This window comes from Akebia trifoliata, chromosome 8 (assembly GCF_017979445.1).
Source record: "Akebia trifoliata isolate Shusen 1 chromosome 8, ASM1797944v1, whole genome shotgun sequence".
Lineage (NCBI taxonomy): Eukaryota > Viridiplantae > Streptophyta > Magnoliopsida > Ranunculales > Lardizabalaceae > Akebia > Akebia trifoliata.
Window position 1 is genome coordinate 8,177,479 of NC_141382.1, and position 19,054 is coordinate 8,196,532.

Below are 19,054 nucleotides of genomic sequence, written 5' to 3' on the forward strand. Positions count from 1 at the left end.
TTACTTGGAATGGAGGTAGGATCCTCCTCTTCTTTGAATATCACCCGTCTTTTTTCTTTCGCTAGCATATCAAAGAAAAGGAACAACAAAAAGAAAAAAAAAAATCAAATATAATATAAATGCCATCTACAATCACGTGTGGATAGTCTAAAAATAAGAAATTGACACAAAAAAGTTCCTTAATCTCATGAGGGAATTGGTAAATTTGATAAAAGAAGAAATCTCATCAACAAATGTAATTTATACCTCAATACATATAAAAAGATCACCATCATCAAGAGAATATATGCTTTATCCCAAATATTGGGTTCAGTGACACGTATTCTACTTCGTTCAATGTTTGTAAAATGCATTGGCATCACTGCCATCGCCTAAGAAATAATATACCAAGATTGATGTGCTTAGTGGAGCTTGAGCTATAATACCATGTGGAAGAAATGATTTTATTGAGACTTCTTAAATGATTATTACATAGACCCTACTAGGGTATTTATAAAGATTACATCAACCAAGCTATTAGAAACTAACTTAACATAGATATACTAATTATCTATTATTCCTAATGTAGAATATCTTAATAAATATTGCTAAATATTTTATTCTCAATCACAACCTTAACCTTCCTTTTATTATGAGATATATTGCCGATGATCCAATTTATCTCATGCATCATAATATGAGGCATCCTATTCTCTTACATGCTTCACATCTAATACTCTAACATCCTCCCTCAAACTCATGGTGATCAAAGATCATTGAGAGTTTTTTAAAAATCTATCATCTCAAAAAAAAAAAAACACAATTGTAGATAAAGAGTCGCCTACAACCAAGCTTGTTGATGAAAAAGTTGACCATCGAAAACCACTTAAATTTGCCAAATGCTTGTTCATGCAAAAGTTATCGAGCAGAATCCACGATAATTTGCTAAATGTAGAGTGTCTACCCATGAACAAGGATGCATCCAAAGTATTTGATTGTGATAGAAAATAAAGAGGAGCAAATTGCTCAACTCAAATAGATCTTGATAGGCCATAATTGATTTAGGTTAGACCGAAACCTATTAGATTTTAATCCAAAAATGTGATCTCTAATGAACCAGAAAAAAAAAATGTGCTCAATGTCAACTCTATGGATTTGATCATTGGCAATGACCTCTATTGACACTTAAAATTGAGAATAGGTTTTTGTGGATCATGATGAGCTTAATCATAGAGTATTTAGAGGCTCTTGAAAATGGGTGGTGAGCTTGATCAAGAAGGATTCAGAAGCTCAAAATATGATAAGATGAACTTGATTGATGAAAGATTCAAAAGTTCAAATTCGGGTAGATTGATCACAATATTAATGCAATGAGTAGCATAAGGGTTGTGAAGCTTCTTTGATGGAAGGAAAGACAGAGAGAAAATCTAATTGTGGGTTCCTTTTATTTGCAAGTAAGATATTTGATGAAATACTCAAAAGAGATGATGCATATATACGTGGGATTCCGCTGGCGAAAAGACGAAAAACCAAGATCGATGTGCTCAGAAAAGCTTGAGCTCTAATACCATGTGAAAAATGAAATTGATTGATTCTCTTAAATTTTTAAATGAATTACAATGAACCCTAATAAGATTTATATAGAAAAATAAATCTAAAAAATAAAATCCTAATTTAATCTAATTGAATCCTTTATAATACGATCAGATCTACTATGAGATTTATCCAAATCTCTACAGAAATGATTTGGTGTGTCATAAAATACCTTATTACAATGCGTTATGACTAATACTATGTTAACCAACCAACTACTCCAAAAGACTGATATGTTGGAGAAAGGGAGAACTATGAATACAAGAGGATCATGTGACTTAAATAGGGTATGACATACCCGAGAGTGGAGGAAAATATACACTCAACACTCTCCCTCACTCATAAGGGTGGAAATAATCGAACCCGTGACCTATATGAGCCTAGCACTCTGATATCATGTGAAATATTAAAATCTGATTTGTTCTTAATGATGATTACATGACTCTAATAGGGTTTGTGTAGAAATTAATAACAAATTCTAGCAAATAAGATAACTACAATCAATTCAAATCTCAAACTAATATACCTCAAATCTCTAATTAATTTACCATATTTAAATTTCTCTAAATCTCTCTAGATATGATTTGGTGTATCATTGTACACCTTATTACAATGATTCACAACTAATACAATAACACATTGGAAGAAAAGCTCAGATGAATATGAAATTCTTAGGTCAAATCAAAACCAAGCAAGGGTTCCTTTGAATTGTTTAAGATGATATGTTAAGTTGCACGTTAAGGTCAAGAGAGTGAGGAATGATTCAACTTAGCATACTAATCAAGATTAATATTAGAAGCGAAGACGGTAATAACTACAATAATTGTTAATAAAAAATATATAAAATAAAAAAAAAACATTTTGAATGTATTATTCACGTCCATTTCTAACTTTAGTTATGAGATACAATGAGATTGGGTCAACATTCATGCATGTTAATACTGTTAATACAAAAGCTGAGTTGATTACGATTTGACGCATTCTAATCAACTAAGATTATGACAAGAAATGAAGAAGATTACAGGATGATATTAATGATGACGAAGCCAATGATTATCATTATGATCACTAATTGTTAGTTGGGAAGTCAGAACACGGCAGCGGCAAGGTTGCTAATGACTATGATAAACACTAATCTTGATTCTGTCAACTCAGATAATGGGAGAGCAATATTGATTATTCATACCTAATATGGTCAACATGACAACTGTAATTGCTCGGTTGGTTGTGAAGCTAAGACTTCTATCATTAAAAGTAGGTATAAACTAAACCATGTTTTAAAATAACAATAATGTCGTTAAAGTCTTCCTAAACAAAGTTTTAAAACTCTAAAGATCAATTCAGACTGACTGCGGAATGTCAACCAAGTTGACTCAAGTTGAAAACTCAAGAATCGACGAGTTTTAAAGCTATGTTCCTAATCCTGTTATTTGTCATACATGTCTTTTCCTTAAATGTCTATTAATCTATTAATAATGTGATGTAGGATTTATATTGTTTTTCATTTTAGGACTTTTCTTATTATTATTTTTTATGTTTTTACTTTTTTTTTCAGTATGTCCTAAATGATACAAGTTTCGGATAAGAATCTGCATTGCCCTAGAATGTTCGTGTTTACAATCTTTTATTATGTAGAGACATAGGTTCCTCTCAAACAATGTGATGTCTAATATCGGGTAAATCCTTAATCCTTCTTATCTTCTTATATATAAGATTATAGAATGTTTTTATGAATTATGGTTATTGTTATATAAGCATTAATTACAAATAAAATATACAATAACATTTGAAATGAAGAAATTGCCATAGTCGAGATTGGGCCAATAATTTGAGGCCCCTAGACCGAGGAAAAGGGAAAGGTCATGGAGTTTTCCTATAGTTAATTTCAACATCGTAGACTCTCGAAATCTCGAAAGGATGAAGGATATAAGTTTGGGCCAAGAACTTACATCTCATGTAATTTTGTCTCTGAATTTCCAAATGATCTCACACATGTAGAACTTAATACTCATATCTTTGATTACTGATGAGCTACTTAGACAACTTGAAAGATGATTTGATATTTTTCAAAATGGCTACCTTGCAATGAGAAATCGCATTGGTTGAATGACTATTTTGTTTTTATATTATTTACTTGAAACTTAATTTTTTTTTTTTTCACAATTAACAAGATATATATATATACAAAAGTAAAATTGATATTTTACTTACCCTTTTTGCTTTGTAATTAATATATTTTATTACTTTGGATCGTGAATTGAGGAGTGTTAAGTAGGGCTGCAACTTAGGTAGGCCAAACCAGAACCCGATGGGTTCAACCAGACCTTCGGTCAGGTTTAGGCATATATTGTTAGCCAGGATTCAGGCTTCAGTCTGGGCAAAAAATGTTGACCAGATCAAATAGGGTTAGATTTTGGGCATAAACATCGGGTTGCCCGAATCCGAACTTAATATTGTTATATATAATTAAAAATATTTTTAAATATCTTTGTTTCTTTTTCATTCACAATGCACATTTCAAACTCTAGTCAATCATCATCATCATCTTTTTTCTTTTCTTTTTTTAATACATTTTCTTATAATTTCATGTATGTGTACTTTAAAATAAATTTTAGAAAAAAAAAAATTATAAAATTTATATTTTTTTACGCACCACTAATCTTTATATAAGCCCTTATAATTAATAATTTATCTAGTATTAATGAGGACTGAACCAACCCGATCAACCCTACTTAGGTTGGTTTGGGTTGAGCATTTCATGACCCCTGTTGGGTTGGGCGTGGGTTGGACGCGTGTTGATCCCCAACCCGCTTGAGTTGCAACCCTACTATTAAGCCGAGAAGTTGATGGCATTGTTCAACCGTGAATGGAAGTATAGATGAGTTTGTGTTCTGTTTATTATTTGATATGATTGCTGCTTGATTGGCTGACATTGGATTCCCTTGTGAAGTCGATGACCTTGTGGGTAACCGTGTAACTGATAACATTCCAACCCAACCGCAATGATTGCGAGCAGATCACTCACATAAGGCAAATGCATCTAAGATGGATTGACAAATCATCTCAAACCTGATGTGCTTTTCAAATAAGATGGAGAACATTCATTGTTGAATGGGATGACTCAATAAATCGGACGACTCGGTCTCGTTCATGGGCCAGACGAGATGTCAAAACAAGTTTTAAAACCATGCACCCAAGGCACCTTACCATTTTCGTACTAAGACAGCCTGATGACTCCATAGATCTTGTATCTAAATTCTAAAGTACCACTACCATTAAGGGCACAAAAGCGCTTTTTAGTTGATTTCACCAAACATCCCACAACTTTTAGAAGCGCTTCCAATCCCGAAGAACAAAAAAATTCTGAATATTGTTACCAAACAATTGATGTCACAGTCACAATGTAAATTGAAGTGATTCTGTAGTGACACTTAGGTTGAGAGCAGAGGTGAGGGAAATTGGGTGGTAGTTTATAATAATAGAGCTTTCAATCATAACAAAAACGCTTCTTAATTTCTTGGTTTCTTTTTCATTTTGAATTTTGAATTACCCACATTTTGTAGCTCCAGGACGAGTTCAATGAAGCCGAAAATGATTCTGCACACTAAAAAACCACCTCTAATTTAGCTCACCAAGCCAATGGTGCTGTTCTTCTAAGGTAACACATTTTTCTCTCTCTAAATTCCTCCATCTTTTGCCCATCTATTCATGGATTCAATTTCAATGTCATCATAAGGTGGGTGGGTTGATTTTCTTTCAGGTTGTTTCCTCCAAGGCCCTCAATCAAATAAGATCCTATGGTTCCTTTACGTCAGTAGAGACAAAACGGGGTTTAAAGCAATGTCTGCATCCACATTCCCCTTTTATAGCACCAATAGGCCAACCCCGTCGCCAATGTTCTCTCTATGTGTCAGTCCTTGGGAAGTTATTTTGGGATCGGATGCACAGCAGCAAATGTATTGCCACCTTCTTTGCAGCCTTGGGAACCTGAATTCAATAGATGGTATTTGAGCCCCTTATGCCTCTGCCTTAGTAGAGGCGTTTCATCACCTAGAATCCAAATGGGGGCGGCTTTCTAACGATCTTGAGCACGGGTCCCTAAGCTCTGAAATAACCGATGTTACAATGAGAAATGCAGTCGAGGTGTTTCTTGGCAGACCACAACCAGATCTAGTGATAAGAATTCAAGCGATTTGTGAAAGTAGAGATTTTAATGGTTTCTTGGCTATGTTATGGCCGAATGTTCGGTACATTACTTGTGTTACAACTGGAATTATGCAACAATATTATCAAACACTCAAGTGCTATGCAGGGGAGATACCAATATTAGGTGGTGATTACTTTACTTCGGAGTGTTCTGTCACAATTAACTTAGATCGAATCCAACCTCCCAAGCTTACCTGCTTTGTTATGCTTCCAATGGCAGCCTATTTTGATTCCCTTCCATTTTGTGATCTTGGTAGTACTAATGCCGTTGTTGAAGAAGCTGTGGACTTCTGTGGTGTAGAGGTAGGGAAGGTGTATGAAGTAGTGGTGACTACTTATAGAGGACTACATCAATACCATTTGGGCAATGTTGTTAGAGTTGTCCGTTTCTATAATTCATCTCCTCAAGTTGAGTATGTGATGAGAGCTCCGAAGGCGCCTTTTGAGGTCTTAACTGAAAGAAATTTAATGTCTGCCATGGAAAGTTTTGGATTTCTTCTTAGAGATGAAGCTATGGGAGGGGTTATAGAGTTCACTAGCTTCATGGTTTCAAGTAGCCATGAGGAATGGAGTTGCAGCTATGTTATCAGAAATGAGGTTCAACCTTTTCAGATATCGAGATATCGTTGAGTTGATGAAAGCATCTGCTGTCTTGACCATCAACTCGGATTCGATCAACGGTGATGATGCAAAAGGATGATCGTAAGACTACTCTTACATAGATGGGTTCTACATTAATCAAGTAGATAGTCCATTAAATCTCTAAAATAAAAGGGTGGAGTGAAAATCCCTCCATTATAGATTTAAAAACAACATTTGATAACAAAAAGAGTTTGCTGTTTTCTGGTTGATATATATTGTGTTTTTCTTATTGTTAATTTTGGAAGTATAAATTACAACATAAATGGCCATGGATGTTCTTGAATATTTCAGGAGTCGTGCTGGAGTGACATCAAGATTGGACCTCACATCGCACACCCTGTCATGAAAGTGGATAGAACCATAGATGCTTTTTCACTCTTATCTCAACGTAAAAATCTATGGTTCCCATACACTTTCACGTCAAGGTGTGCGACGTGAGGTCCAACCTTGAGGTCACTTCAACATTATTCATGTTTCATGTTGTTTATAATTATTTGGATGTATTGGCTTAGTTCATGATTTTTTCCACCTGACTGAAATTTTCTCAGACTTATTAAAACAAATTTTAATGCAAATTGTATACTCAGAAGGAAGATATTGTTAAGAACTACTGTGGGCTAAAATATCTTCTTTCTTCTTCATCTTCTTCTCCTTTTGGCACAAAAAGTGGAGACCCATACATAATACATGTTCCATTAATATAAAAAAAATAAAACATTTTCATTTATAGATAGAATTACATACAGTAAAGTGGAACTTTTATGGTCTATATAGGTAACTAAAGTGAAATTCCTCATGCTCCACTTATAATGTACCAAGTGATTACATGAGGAATATTTTTTGGCTGACAATAATCCGGAATCCACCAATCGCATGAGTCTGCATTTATCGAATGGCATCCCTAATTTACAAAAATTCTCTTGTGTGGCCTCACGTGGCACGGACTGCAGAGTTTGTGAGCACTGTGACGGAAAATTCTGTGAGCAGAAAATAACCCATGGTGAGTCGTTTTTCGCTCACAGTGGTCACAAACTACTCAGTGCTTGCCACGTCAAGCATACAACGGTGGTTTTGTAACTAATGATGGTACTTTTGTAAATTAGAAATGCCATTCAATACACGTTGGTATATGTGATTGGTGTATCCCAGATTTCTGTGAGCTAAAAAAAAAAAATTCATGTCACAGCCCTGTAGGAACGAGAGCAGAGGGGCAAGGGGGAGTGTTGCACTATGTGTCACATACCCTTGCTAGCAATTTGGAATGCGGCAAAAATTCGATACGTGAAAAATTCAAATTCTATTCGATTTTGGATCATAAAAATCCGATCTAAAATTCGGTCAAACATTCGATAAATGAAAAATATGTGGGATATGCTTTATATGTGTATTATCTGTCTCATTCAAAAATTCGAAAATCAAAATATTCAGTAATATGATAGTGAGGGCATTGAGGTTATATTTCATTGGTTTATAAAAAAAGACCAAAGTCAAAGGATAAATCATCAAATTGAAAAATTAAGGTGTAATCTCAAATAAATGTAAAGGGCGATATCATTACTTTTTTCAAAAATAAAAGAGACATTTATACCCTAAAAAGGTGAATTCCTCCCAAATTTGCCCTCTTTACACGCCACAACTTACAAGTTTACACTTTGCAACATACAATAAGTTACAATAGCATTTTTTTTTTTACCGAGTTTTTAAAAATTCGTAAAAATCGTAAAAAAAAATAACAGGTTTTATTCTTTTTTTAACTTAAAATTTGTGAATTATTCAAAATAGTTCAATAATCTAGAGAATAATACTTTCATTGAAAAAAATGAAAAATTTGTGAATTTTTAAAGAATTAAACAGGAGATTGCTAACAAGGTCATAGACTATATGTACACGTCCATCACACTAGGGCTATCAGGACAGGACCTTAAGAGTTCAAATACTAACGGGGTCTCAAAATCCTAGCCCAACCTTGCCCATCTAATGGTTAAGTCAACCTACAGCCACACTAATAAAAATACCTATGTTCGTTCGGCTTGGCCCATAAATATTCAAGTTAGTAATTAGGTTGGGCCATTCAAACATATTTTTCATATGTATGAATATAAACATAATTATTATATATTTAAATAATAAAACACAATTGAATTGGAAAAGTTGTGTGACACAAACGTCCACTCAACTACAGTGTTGTGGATTAAACCTCCCATCAAAGTATGTCATGGGATCCACTCTATTTCCTTTATTCTTCGTCTCCTCTAATTATACTATATTTTCTCTTCTGCCCCTTTAATCATTTTATTATTTTTCATTTTAATTTATTTAATGTCAATTTTTTTTAATAATATCCCTTAATCTCTTTTTTTTTTCACTTTTACCCTCTTTATTAGAAAGAGGATGTCTCCTCTAACTTTACTATATTTTCTATTTTACTACTTTATTATTTTTTATTTATTACCTATTTAATCTTAATTTTCTTTACTAATATTTCTTACATCAAGTTATAGTTTCTTGGGACCCATTTTCTTTTATTTATTCTTCACTTTCTTTAATTTTACTATATTTTCTCTTTTACCGTTTTAATCCATTTTATAGTTTTTCATCTTTTATTACTTTCATCTATAAAAAAATTTAATAATTTTTAAGAGTAAACATCCCATCAAGTTATAATTTCATTGGATCTACTTTATTTCTTTTATTATTCACCTCCTCTAATTTACTATATTTTATTTTTTACCTCTTTAATTTGCATTATTATTTTTCATCTTTTATCCTTTTAATCTCAATTTTTTTAGAGAGTTGTCACACCAACTTTTACTAATGTCACACCAATTATATGCAATTCTTTGATGATTTATATAGGAATTAGTGTGACATTAGTAAAAATTGATGTGGCAATAGTAATTTTTTTTTAAAAATAATACCCCTCCAACTCTATTCTTTTCATCTTTATCCATTAACCCAAAAGAGGATGTCCATCTTCTAACTTTACTATATTTTCTCTTTTACACCTTTAATTTACCTTATTATTTTTCATCTCTTACCCTTTTAATCTTATTTTTTTTAATAATACCCATTCCATTAAACTATAGTTTTTTGGGACCCACTTTATTTCATTTATTATTTATCTTCCCAAACGTTATTATATTTCCTCTTTTACCGTCATCTTTAATCTATTTTATTGTTTTTCATCTTTTATCCCTTTCATCTCAAATTTTTATAATAATACTCCTCCAACTTGATTTTTATTGCTTTTATCCATTTAACCCGAGAGAGAATGCATGTATCGTAGGTGAATTCTAGTTATAACTAAATCATAATGTACATTATCAAGGAAAGTTGCAAATGGACCTAACTCTCAAGCCAGAGTCCAACCCTAAATGTGAATCAGGCCTATCCCAACTTGGCTAGATTACTAGATGGGATTTGACACACTGCCTAAACTCAGTCCATGATGGCCAGATCAAAGTCCATTCCATGAAATTCCTAGCCAAGCCCAAACATGTTCTTCTATATGGTTGATTCTTTGACTGATATATGGTTCAATGGAAGGCAAGACATACCCCATTTGTTTTAGCTCCTGCTTGTATTGACTTTCTTTTTTCTTTTCTTTTTTTAACATAATTATTTCATAAAAGCAATTTGAACCTATGTTAGGTCTAGATGTACAACAATAACAAAGCATTATCCAAAGATTTGGGTTCAACTAAACGAATCCTTTTTTGAATGTCGTAGGGTTTCCCCACACTTTTTGGGATGGGACCTATGGCCACTTGCCACAATCTCGTGGAAATTTCCCAACCTGCAACAAAGTAAGTAAGCCCGGAGACCATCAGTTTCGAATACACAACCAAAGGGAGTAAACCCTTGCCATTAATTATACCGTTGAGCCAACCCCCTCAAGTTTAAGAAATGGGCATTTCATTGTTAGGTTCAGAAGTACACCAACAAGAAAGCTTTATCCAAAGGTCAGCTATACGAATCTTGCTCCTCCATTCCACTCTGTTTGGAACGAAGTCTTTCAAGGGCTGGTCTACGTGGGGCATACTCTCTTGATCAAGCTTGTCTCAAGATTAGCTTATATTAAGGCATGTATTCGGGCTAAAACAGTCCATAGGGCATTGCTGTGTTGAGCCACCAAGGATCTATAGTAGATAACTAATGATTTTCTGACTCCCCCATGTGGCATACTCAAAATCCTCTCATGATGTGGCATGTGCTAGAACCATAGATCTTGTTCCCTCAGGATACATGACTGTAGATATTTATGGGTATGTGCTGATGTGTATCCCAAGGCATAAAATCCATTCTAGCACATGCCACATCAAGATAATATTTTGAGTATGCCACGTGGGGGAGTCAGATTATCACGACTCATGGTAGAAACTAAAAAACTAAAAAACTAAAAGAGTCATGGCATACTCAATCGACACCCCTGACGTTACCTGTTTGGGAATCGTAGATCTGTACTCCTTAGGAAAAACAGTTCCCTTAGGATACACTTTTTATGGCAAAGTGCAATTGTGTATCTCGAGACGTATAAATCCACAGTTCTTGAATAGGTCACGTTAGCAATGTCGATTGAATATGCCACATGGGTGAGTCAGATTACCACGATTCAAAGTATAAAGCAAAAAAAAAAGAAAAGAAAATATAGTTTCTCTCATAAGTGGGCCCTGCCTAGTTACGATTCTCAAGTAAGGTGGTGTTTGTTTGCGCTATTTTTCAACGCTTATTGCTGAAAAAAATTAAATTCAGCACTTTTGTCAAAATAGCGCGTTTGTTTACTCGTGCTTATTGCTGAAAATTAGTGAAAAAAATTCAGCACTATTTTGATGCTGAAAAAAAGTGCTGAAGCGGTAAGCACTTCCCTTTTTTCAACACGGACAAGTATGCCCTTTGTTTTTTTGAGCATGGACAAGTATGCCCTTATTCTTAAAAGGATATTACCTCTTATATCCCATGGATAAGTATATAAACACCCTACAAATTAATAAATCCACACCATAGCTAAATTATTTTGTCTTATATGGGTTAAAAGTTTTGGAATGAGTTGATTTTTGGTGAGGATGATCTCTACAATGAGGAGATTATCCTCACAAAAAATCAGCACATCTTAAAACTTCTAACCCTATCAAAACAAGTTTAAGAACCGTAAATTGTCCTTTTTTTTTTTGAAAACTATTTTTAACAAGTTAGAAGTTTCAAAATAGGTTGATTTTTGGTGAGGATGATCTCTATATCATATAAACCATCCTCACTAAAAATTTGCTCATTCCAAAAACTTTAATCCATATAAAACAAAATAAAAAATGGCTATAGTGTGGGTTGCCCTTATTAATTCATAGGGTGCTTTTATAATTACACATCCTTCATTTCCATCGAATATTATTCATCCAAAATTAAGTTCTTTTAAAATTGATTTCAAATTTTGGTGACTTGTATGACATTATTATTTTTAATTTGAAATTTGTGGACTTTTATAAATAGAAATTATTATTTATAAATTGAAGATTTGAGTATTGTTTATTATTTAAAAATAAATTATATTTTAATTTTATAAGAAATAATATATTTTATTGTGTTTGATAATAAATAAGCATTTGAAACATGTAAACAATGTATAATATGATTGTAAGGGTAACAAAGACAATTTATCAGTTTCAGCAATGTGTAACAAACATGATTCAGCATCTAAACAAATAACTTTTTCAGCACTTAAATTCAGCGCTTATAAGTTTTAGCGCTTAATGCTATTCAGCACTTATTTTTTTCAGTTTAACAAACAGCACCTAAGAATCGCTTACTTGAGCTAACTGGAGACAAGATTAATGAATCAATTATCATTCTATTGAAACAAAGATTTGAGAACGAATTTCAACTCACATCTATGATTTTAAGTTCAAAATACACAATTTACCTAATTTGATCAAGGCCTACGATTACAAATTGGAGTTTCGAGAGCTTTTCAACATCAAATTAAATCCAAAATTCAACATCAAATTAAACCCTAAGTTGAAGAGAATTCTAGAAAACCTTAGAGTCAATAGCATCTCTCTGTGAAATCCTAAAGTTGAAGAGATTTCAGATGATTTTTCCCTTTAAATCCGTTCAAGAGTACGAGAGAATCAGGGAAGGTGAAAATCTTGTGTTCTTGTATAAAACTCAAGTCACAATTGGTCGGTCAAATATTGTTAGTAATGTTTAGGCATGATTATTTGATTAAAGGATGATTATAAACCGTTCTTAATTCGGCACTGCTAAAAATCGTCCCTTAAAAATGTTCCATATTAGTCATTTTGGTGTAGTGGAGGTAAATTAAACTTTACACTTTAGTTTGAGCCTTGACTCATCCATTATTCAGGAGAGCTTCTATTGCCACATCAATATATTCTTAGAGCACCCCTAATTCATATGACACCAATAACGAATTTAATTATACGCATCCAAAACACCCAATAATTCTAATCAACTGCACGCCCAACCTTAACACAGAACACATCCAATATTTTTACATGAGAAACCCATACTCCACACTCCACAGATCAATGTGTGGTATGAGCCGAATTTGGACCTTGGTGTCAAATTTACCTCTTCAACACCTACGATCAAGCTCAGAAAGATTTCTTTTTAATTCTTTTATTTTAAATTTGAGTTTTTCAATTAAATATACACACCTATGTTGTTGGATTGCTAATTTGATTATCCATGTGAGCCCAACCACCATTAATAAGATTGCAAATCTTATTAAGTTAGTCATGGTAGCATGATTCATAAAGTAAGGTTTGTTCAAGTTACGAACTCTAAAGTAGGGGAGTTTTTAAAATAAAAGTGCAACATACAGGTCTTGCAGGTAAATCTCTCTAAAAAATTTAGAGAGGTTCTTTTAATACACCAATTTTTTTTTTACTTATAACACACCAACTTATATGCAAACAACCAATTTCATAAGAGTTGGTATGTTATAAGTAAAAGTTGATGTGAATCTCTCAAAATTTATTAAATGTAAACAACATATGGTAAATTCAATGGATGATTATACCATAGACCTCAGTTCAATTCCTAGCAGTACTCATTTACTATTCTTCTTAAAAACAAGCCTAGCAATTTAATTTTGAAAAAAAAAAAACATGCATCACACATTTTGTTGGGGTATGATAATAAAAGTTGGTGCGGTAATAAAAGCTCATTTTAAAAATTAGTATCCAGCCATGTCCCGTACCTAACCAAAGTCAAGTGGCACCCCATTTTATGCCATGTGGCATTTTTGGTAACCCACTGACCGTATGGATATGTAGTCCATCCCTTGGTAAACCTACACAAAAAATCAGTTTGATTGGTGATGTGCATCCATTGATAATAACATTGTCTTGAGAATAATTTCTAATTGTTGGATTTGAACTCTATTTAAAAAGTTTAAATTCAGTGGATACAAGTTATCAAACACTATAATTTTTGTTACATAATCAAACACTATGATTTTTGGTACATAGGTTCACCGAGGGATGGACCACATATCCATAAGGTTGGTCGGTCTCTAGTTTTGGATGAAAGTTTTTTTTTTCTTTTTCTCTCGCAGAGAGCTCACAAAAACTTGGGTCCACTAATCACATGTACCTACATGTATTAAATGGCATTCCTACTTTACAAAAGTACCGTTGTGTGCATGATTTGGCAAGCACTAAGGAGTCTGTGAATACTGTGAGCAAAAACCGACTCGTTTTGGATCCCTACTCTTCCTATAAAATAGGAATAGTGTCTTGTGTTAGTTGGAGTTTAAAACACTTTGAGCTCTTGAGTTTTAATCGAATCGTGTATGCCCAAAATTCTCAAACTAGACAAATATATAAACCGACAACCATTGAAAACCTCGCACACTATAAACAAAGGAAAATGCTCTAGTGAGCACAACATAGCACATTGAAAGGGCAGGGCATTTTAGTCTGTAAACGTAACAGATTTGAATTTCTATTTTCAGAGCAATATATGTTGGAAAATGGGTTCTGATTTCTAAATTGAATGTAATAAAAAATATTTAACCTAAAAATAATGGTTGAGACGTACATAAAACACTGTCCTAAAGTGAATTTTGTCCCTGCTACATACCACAATTTGTAAACGTCCGCTCTCCTACCCACATTCCAAGAGGATACTTTAATTAGAACGTAATTTTGAACTTGACGATATTGTGTGTTCTCACAATGTAATAAATATGTAGCAATGGTGATTAAACAATAAGTATAAATTGGAGAGAGAAGTAAATTAAGGGCCGCCCATGAGAGCGTCCCCTCACTTACCTAGTGCACGTGATGTGTGGGCATTGCACGTGTCCCGAGACTAGCCCTTGGGCAAGATCATGGTCCATGGACAAGGCAAAACCCAGATACATGCCCGATCTGTTGTTTACCAGGATACTCAGTTATCAAAACAAAACAAAAAACAAGAAAACAAAAACAAATGAATATAAATATCATTATTATATATTAGAAATAAATGAATATATTATCAGGCCAAATTGCCAGATAAGTCATGCCAGAGTCCGATCCTAAATGTGAATCTATCTCATCCGAACTTGGCTCCATTACTAAATGGGCCTTGTCACACTATCCAAACTCACTCCAAGATGGCCATAGAAAAGCCCATTCCAGTGAAAGTCCTAGCCTATCCCAAACTTGGTCTAGTTTATGATTGATTCTTGGACTGATTTATCGTTCAAGGAAAGGCAAGATATTCCCCCATTTATTTTAGCTCTTGTATGTATTGATTTTTTTTTAACATTATTATTTCATAAAAACAAGAGTTGAAACTATGTTAGATTTAGATGTACAGCAACAATAACAAAGCCTTATCTAAACTTTTGGGTTCAACTAAACGAATCTTTTATTTTTAAATTCCCCATACCGTTTTGGGATGAGATAAGTCCCTATCGTCGTATATCTCAATCCCACAGAAATTTCCTAACATACAACAGAGTAACTAAGTCAGGAGACGACTAATTTTGAACATACAACCAAAGGGTGCAAACCCTTGTCACTATGGCACCCTAATGTTAGGTTCAAAAGTACAACAACAACAACGACGAAGCCTAACCCAAAGATTCGGGATCAATTAAACAAATCTTATTTTCCCATTTTTGTTATTGAAAATGAGTTCATATCTACTTCCCTCATTAAATATCTTATCAAGATTTCTGCCAACTAAGGGGTCAAACGTAGGGTATTATTTCTTCAAAGCAGCTTCTCATTAATTATATTCATGAATATTTATTTGGTCCACTGTTTTGAGTTACCAAAGCCACCAATAAGTGAAGTATAGCTTTTAAATATTTTCTTCCCCACATCACACGCTACAACCAACTAATAAACCACTTTTGAGAGAGGTAAGCCGTGTTTTTTAATCCACACGGCCCGCCTACCTTGACCAAAACGTGTGTTGATTGTCACCCATTACTTCCACCCACGGTTTTCATTTTTCAAACCCTCTCTCTTGCCAACTACTTAGAATTAGATGGAATTGACTCGGACGAGTCATATTATCTTGGATCAGTCAAACCTTTTAAAATAAAAATTATATTCTTAAAAAATAATAACTTGTAACACATGGGCTGGCCTCCCCCATTTGTGTTTCGCGTTGATGACATATGCCCCTTTCACCCTTGTCTAGTCTGCGATACTAATCAGAAAATGACCTATATACCCTTATCCTCAAGATCTAACCAAGGCCCTTTGATTTTCTCCTCAAAGTCCAAACTTGTCATTTAAGTACCATATTTTACCATGGTTTTTTACTGTAGGATTCCATCTCCTTCAATCTTCAAACCTCACGAGATATATAAAATGATAAAATACTAAGGAATTTTATCTTTTTATGTAGATAATATCTAGTTTTGCTACCAGTTACCCATTCAAATTTCAACCACTAAATTAATCATTGACTTGATATAACAGGAGAAATTTTTTTGCTTAATATACTGGGGAAAAAAGAATAATTTAATAAAACTCTTGCAAAATTAACGATAGGGGTGACAATCTTAATACAACACGCAAACACAACTCAAAAACGATACGAAATTAGTGGATTTGGTCAAACCTAATTGAGTTTGGATCGTAATAGTGTCAATCCATCTAATGTAATTGTTAAATAAATGGGGTTTTAAGTTAAAATTGTCAACCCACTTAATCTATTTAATCATTCTATCATTAACATATAATTTTAAATATATCAATAATTATTTAAAAATTTTGTAAATTATCTATTTTTGTGATAAAACTTAATTTGTATTTTGTGATATTTAATTTATGTTAATAGATATTGATTTATGATTGATTGACATTATTTTTAGTAATGATATTTTATTTTTGGTGAGAGAAATGAAATTTATTTATTTTTAATAAAGATTATAATTTTATTAAACAGGTCATGTATAAGTCAGGTTCAAATATATCTATTTATCAAGAGCTGTGATTTTCTAAAACCCCCTTGACTCATTCCCCCTCAAAGTGGCATAAGTTAGAATCATTAAAAAAAAAATTCTCTTGGGATATACAACTGTACAGACCCATAAATATGTTGCAATTGTCCATCATAAGAAAAGAGTTAGTGGTTCTAGCACAAATCAGTCCAAAAAATTTGGTGATGAAAAAATCTACAGGTTCCAAGATAACAATCCAATAATTATTATAAAAAAATTTAAAAAAAAGAAAAAGAAATTTAACTTCTTTTGGAATTTGAATCAACTGATACCCATCATTCAAGTGTGGAATGGAAGCAAAAGTTTCCCCAATCATTCTTGAAAAGCAATCCGTAAACTTAATAGAGCTTCAATGTTTATTATCTAATCAAGGTGAAGTTGAAAGATAAATTTAAATAATTTTCTAATAAAGTGCCTTCACTCTTCATTCTCCACAACTGCAATCCCCCAAAACAAAAAAAAGGATAGAATCTAACCAAATTTATTTATTTTTATTTTTTTTGGGTCTTGCTAAAGTGCGCCCAAGAACACACTTTAAAGTGCAATAATTAATCTTTGGAAATTGAATTTTATATCGAAAATGCCCTTAAAAGTATACAAAGAAAAATGAAAATAACTGAAATTTGGGAAAACGAAAAAGTGTAATAAAATCTTAAACACTTAACATATTTTTGATCTACCTTCTTTACAACACCTGAGATTTCAGAAATTTAACATATAACATCACTAATACAGATAGAAATAAGAGCATAAAAATGCATCTTTTTCCCCAGTTTTTTCTTTTATATTACAACATACCAAACTTACAAACCCTAACACCTTGGTAGCAGAACAGCAGCCATTAAGTCTTCTTCATCCGACATCACCAGTTGAACTAAAACTTCTTCACGAAATTACTGATTAATCGACACCCCCTAATTAATTTTCCTTCTCAGAAGAAACCCTTACAATTTATTCATCCATAACCACCATAGATAGATAAAATTACTTTTATATACTATATCTCTGATCCGTCTCAATTTCTCCCCCAAATTTCAAATTTTCTTCCCGTTAAAAAATTCACAGAAAGATCAAACCTGATAACTTGGAAATCGAGATCCAGACGAACACGAACAAGTGAAATTCCAGAGCTAACATCAAGGCACACCAGATCTAGATCTGTAACTTTTCAAACATTTATCTTTAATCAATCCGAAGGAGACGCCTCAGATCCTTTGTTGCTGAGTCATCAATGGCCGCTAAACCTTCTTTCTTCACAGAAAACGTTGGTAAAGGGAGCGAACTTGGAGAAGGAGAGAGAGCAAAAGCCGATCCAGCATACACATCGGATCGAACAGCTAAAGAAGATGAAGAAATCATCAATGATTTCAGATCTGTAATTCGGATCTGCTTCGGGACCATTTCTGGATCTGGTCCCAACCGTTCTGTTCCACACAAAACCAAATCTTCAGAAAAAGTTTTCTTCAAAGTTCCATTTCTAGCTCCAGATCCAGTCTTTCTCTTCAAATCGAGAGATTCACCTCTCTTCAAGATCGTTACTTGTCCCACAACTAAATTCTTCGTTGATTTTGATTCATCTGCTGTTGATTTCGAAGAAATCAACGGATCTGGTTGAGAAACACGTTTCTTTGGATCCAATCGAGTGACCGGTTTTCGACTAGTTTTAGAGTTAGAATTAGGGTTAGGGTAAGAATTAGGGTTGTAAGCTTTGTGGTGAGGTAAGAAAGAGGGGCCAACTTTCAGCCGTTCCATTAAGAAGTCTTGAGGGTGTAAGATCTCGGTACCCATAGCAGAAGATCGTAAATAATTTACAAATTTGGGCGATTTACAGATAAAGCGTTTCTCTCAGTCTCTCTCTCTCTCTCTCCTTCGTCTTCCTTACCTCCTTATGGGGAGGTTGAGAGGGTTTTGTTCCTATTCTGGTTTGCTCGCCATGTCTAAGAGAGCTTGGTTCCATATTTATTAGATTGAGAGAAGGAAGAAAGAGAGAGGGAACTTTCTCGTCTCTCGAGGGTGATTTAGACATACCCCTCCATATTTTGGTGAATATTGGAAATACCCCTTCTTTTCAAACTGATAGTCTGACCCCCTTAACCTACTTTTCGTATTAGAGAAAGAGAATGCCTTAAACGCCCTTGTCTTCAAGCTCTCACCCACCATCAACCCCCA

The 19,054-nt window shown here is 33.5% G+C and overlaps 1 protein-coding gene and 1 pseudogene across 1 annotated transcript; one reads left to right on the forward strand and one right to left on the reverse strand.

Annotated features, from left to right (window-relative positions):
* The first annotated feature begins 2,772 nt into the window (after positions 1 to 2,772).
* LOC147395885 (putative indole-3-acetic acid-amido synthetase GH3.6) lies at positions 2,773 to 6,769 on the forward strand (annotated as a pseudogene).
* Positions 6,770 to 18,067: 11,298 nt separating this feature from the next.
* LOC147395886 (uncharacterized) lies at positions 18,068 to 18,673 on the reverse strand. Its single transcript, XM_086449739.1, has one exon. The coding sequence runs from the start codon at positions 18,671 to 18,673 to the stop codon at positions 18,068 to 18,070; it is 606 nt and encodes a 201-aa protein (XP_086305865.1).
* Positions 18,674 to 19,054: the final 381 nt, after the last annotated feature.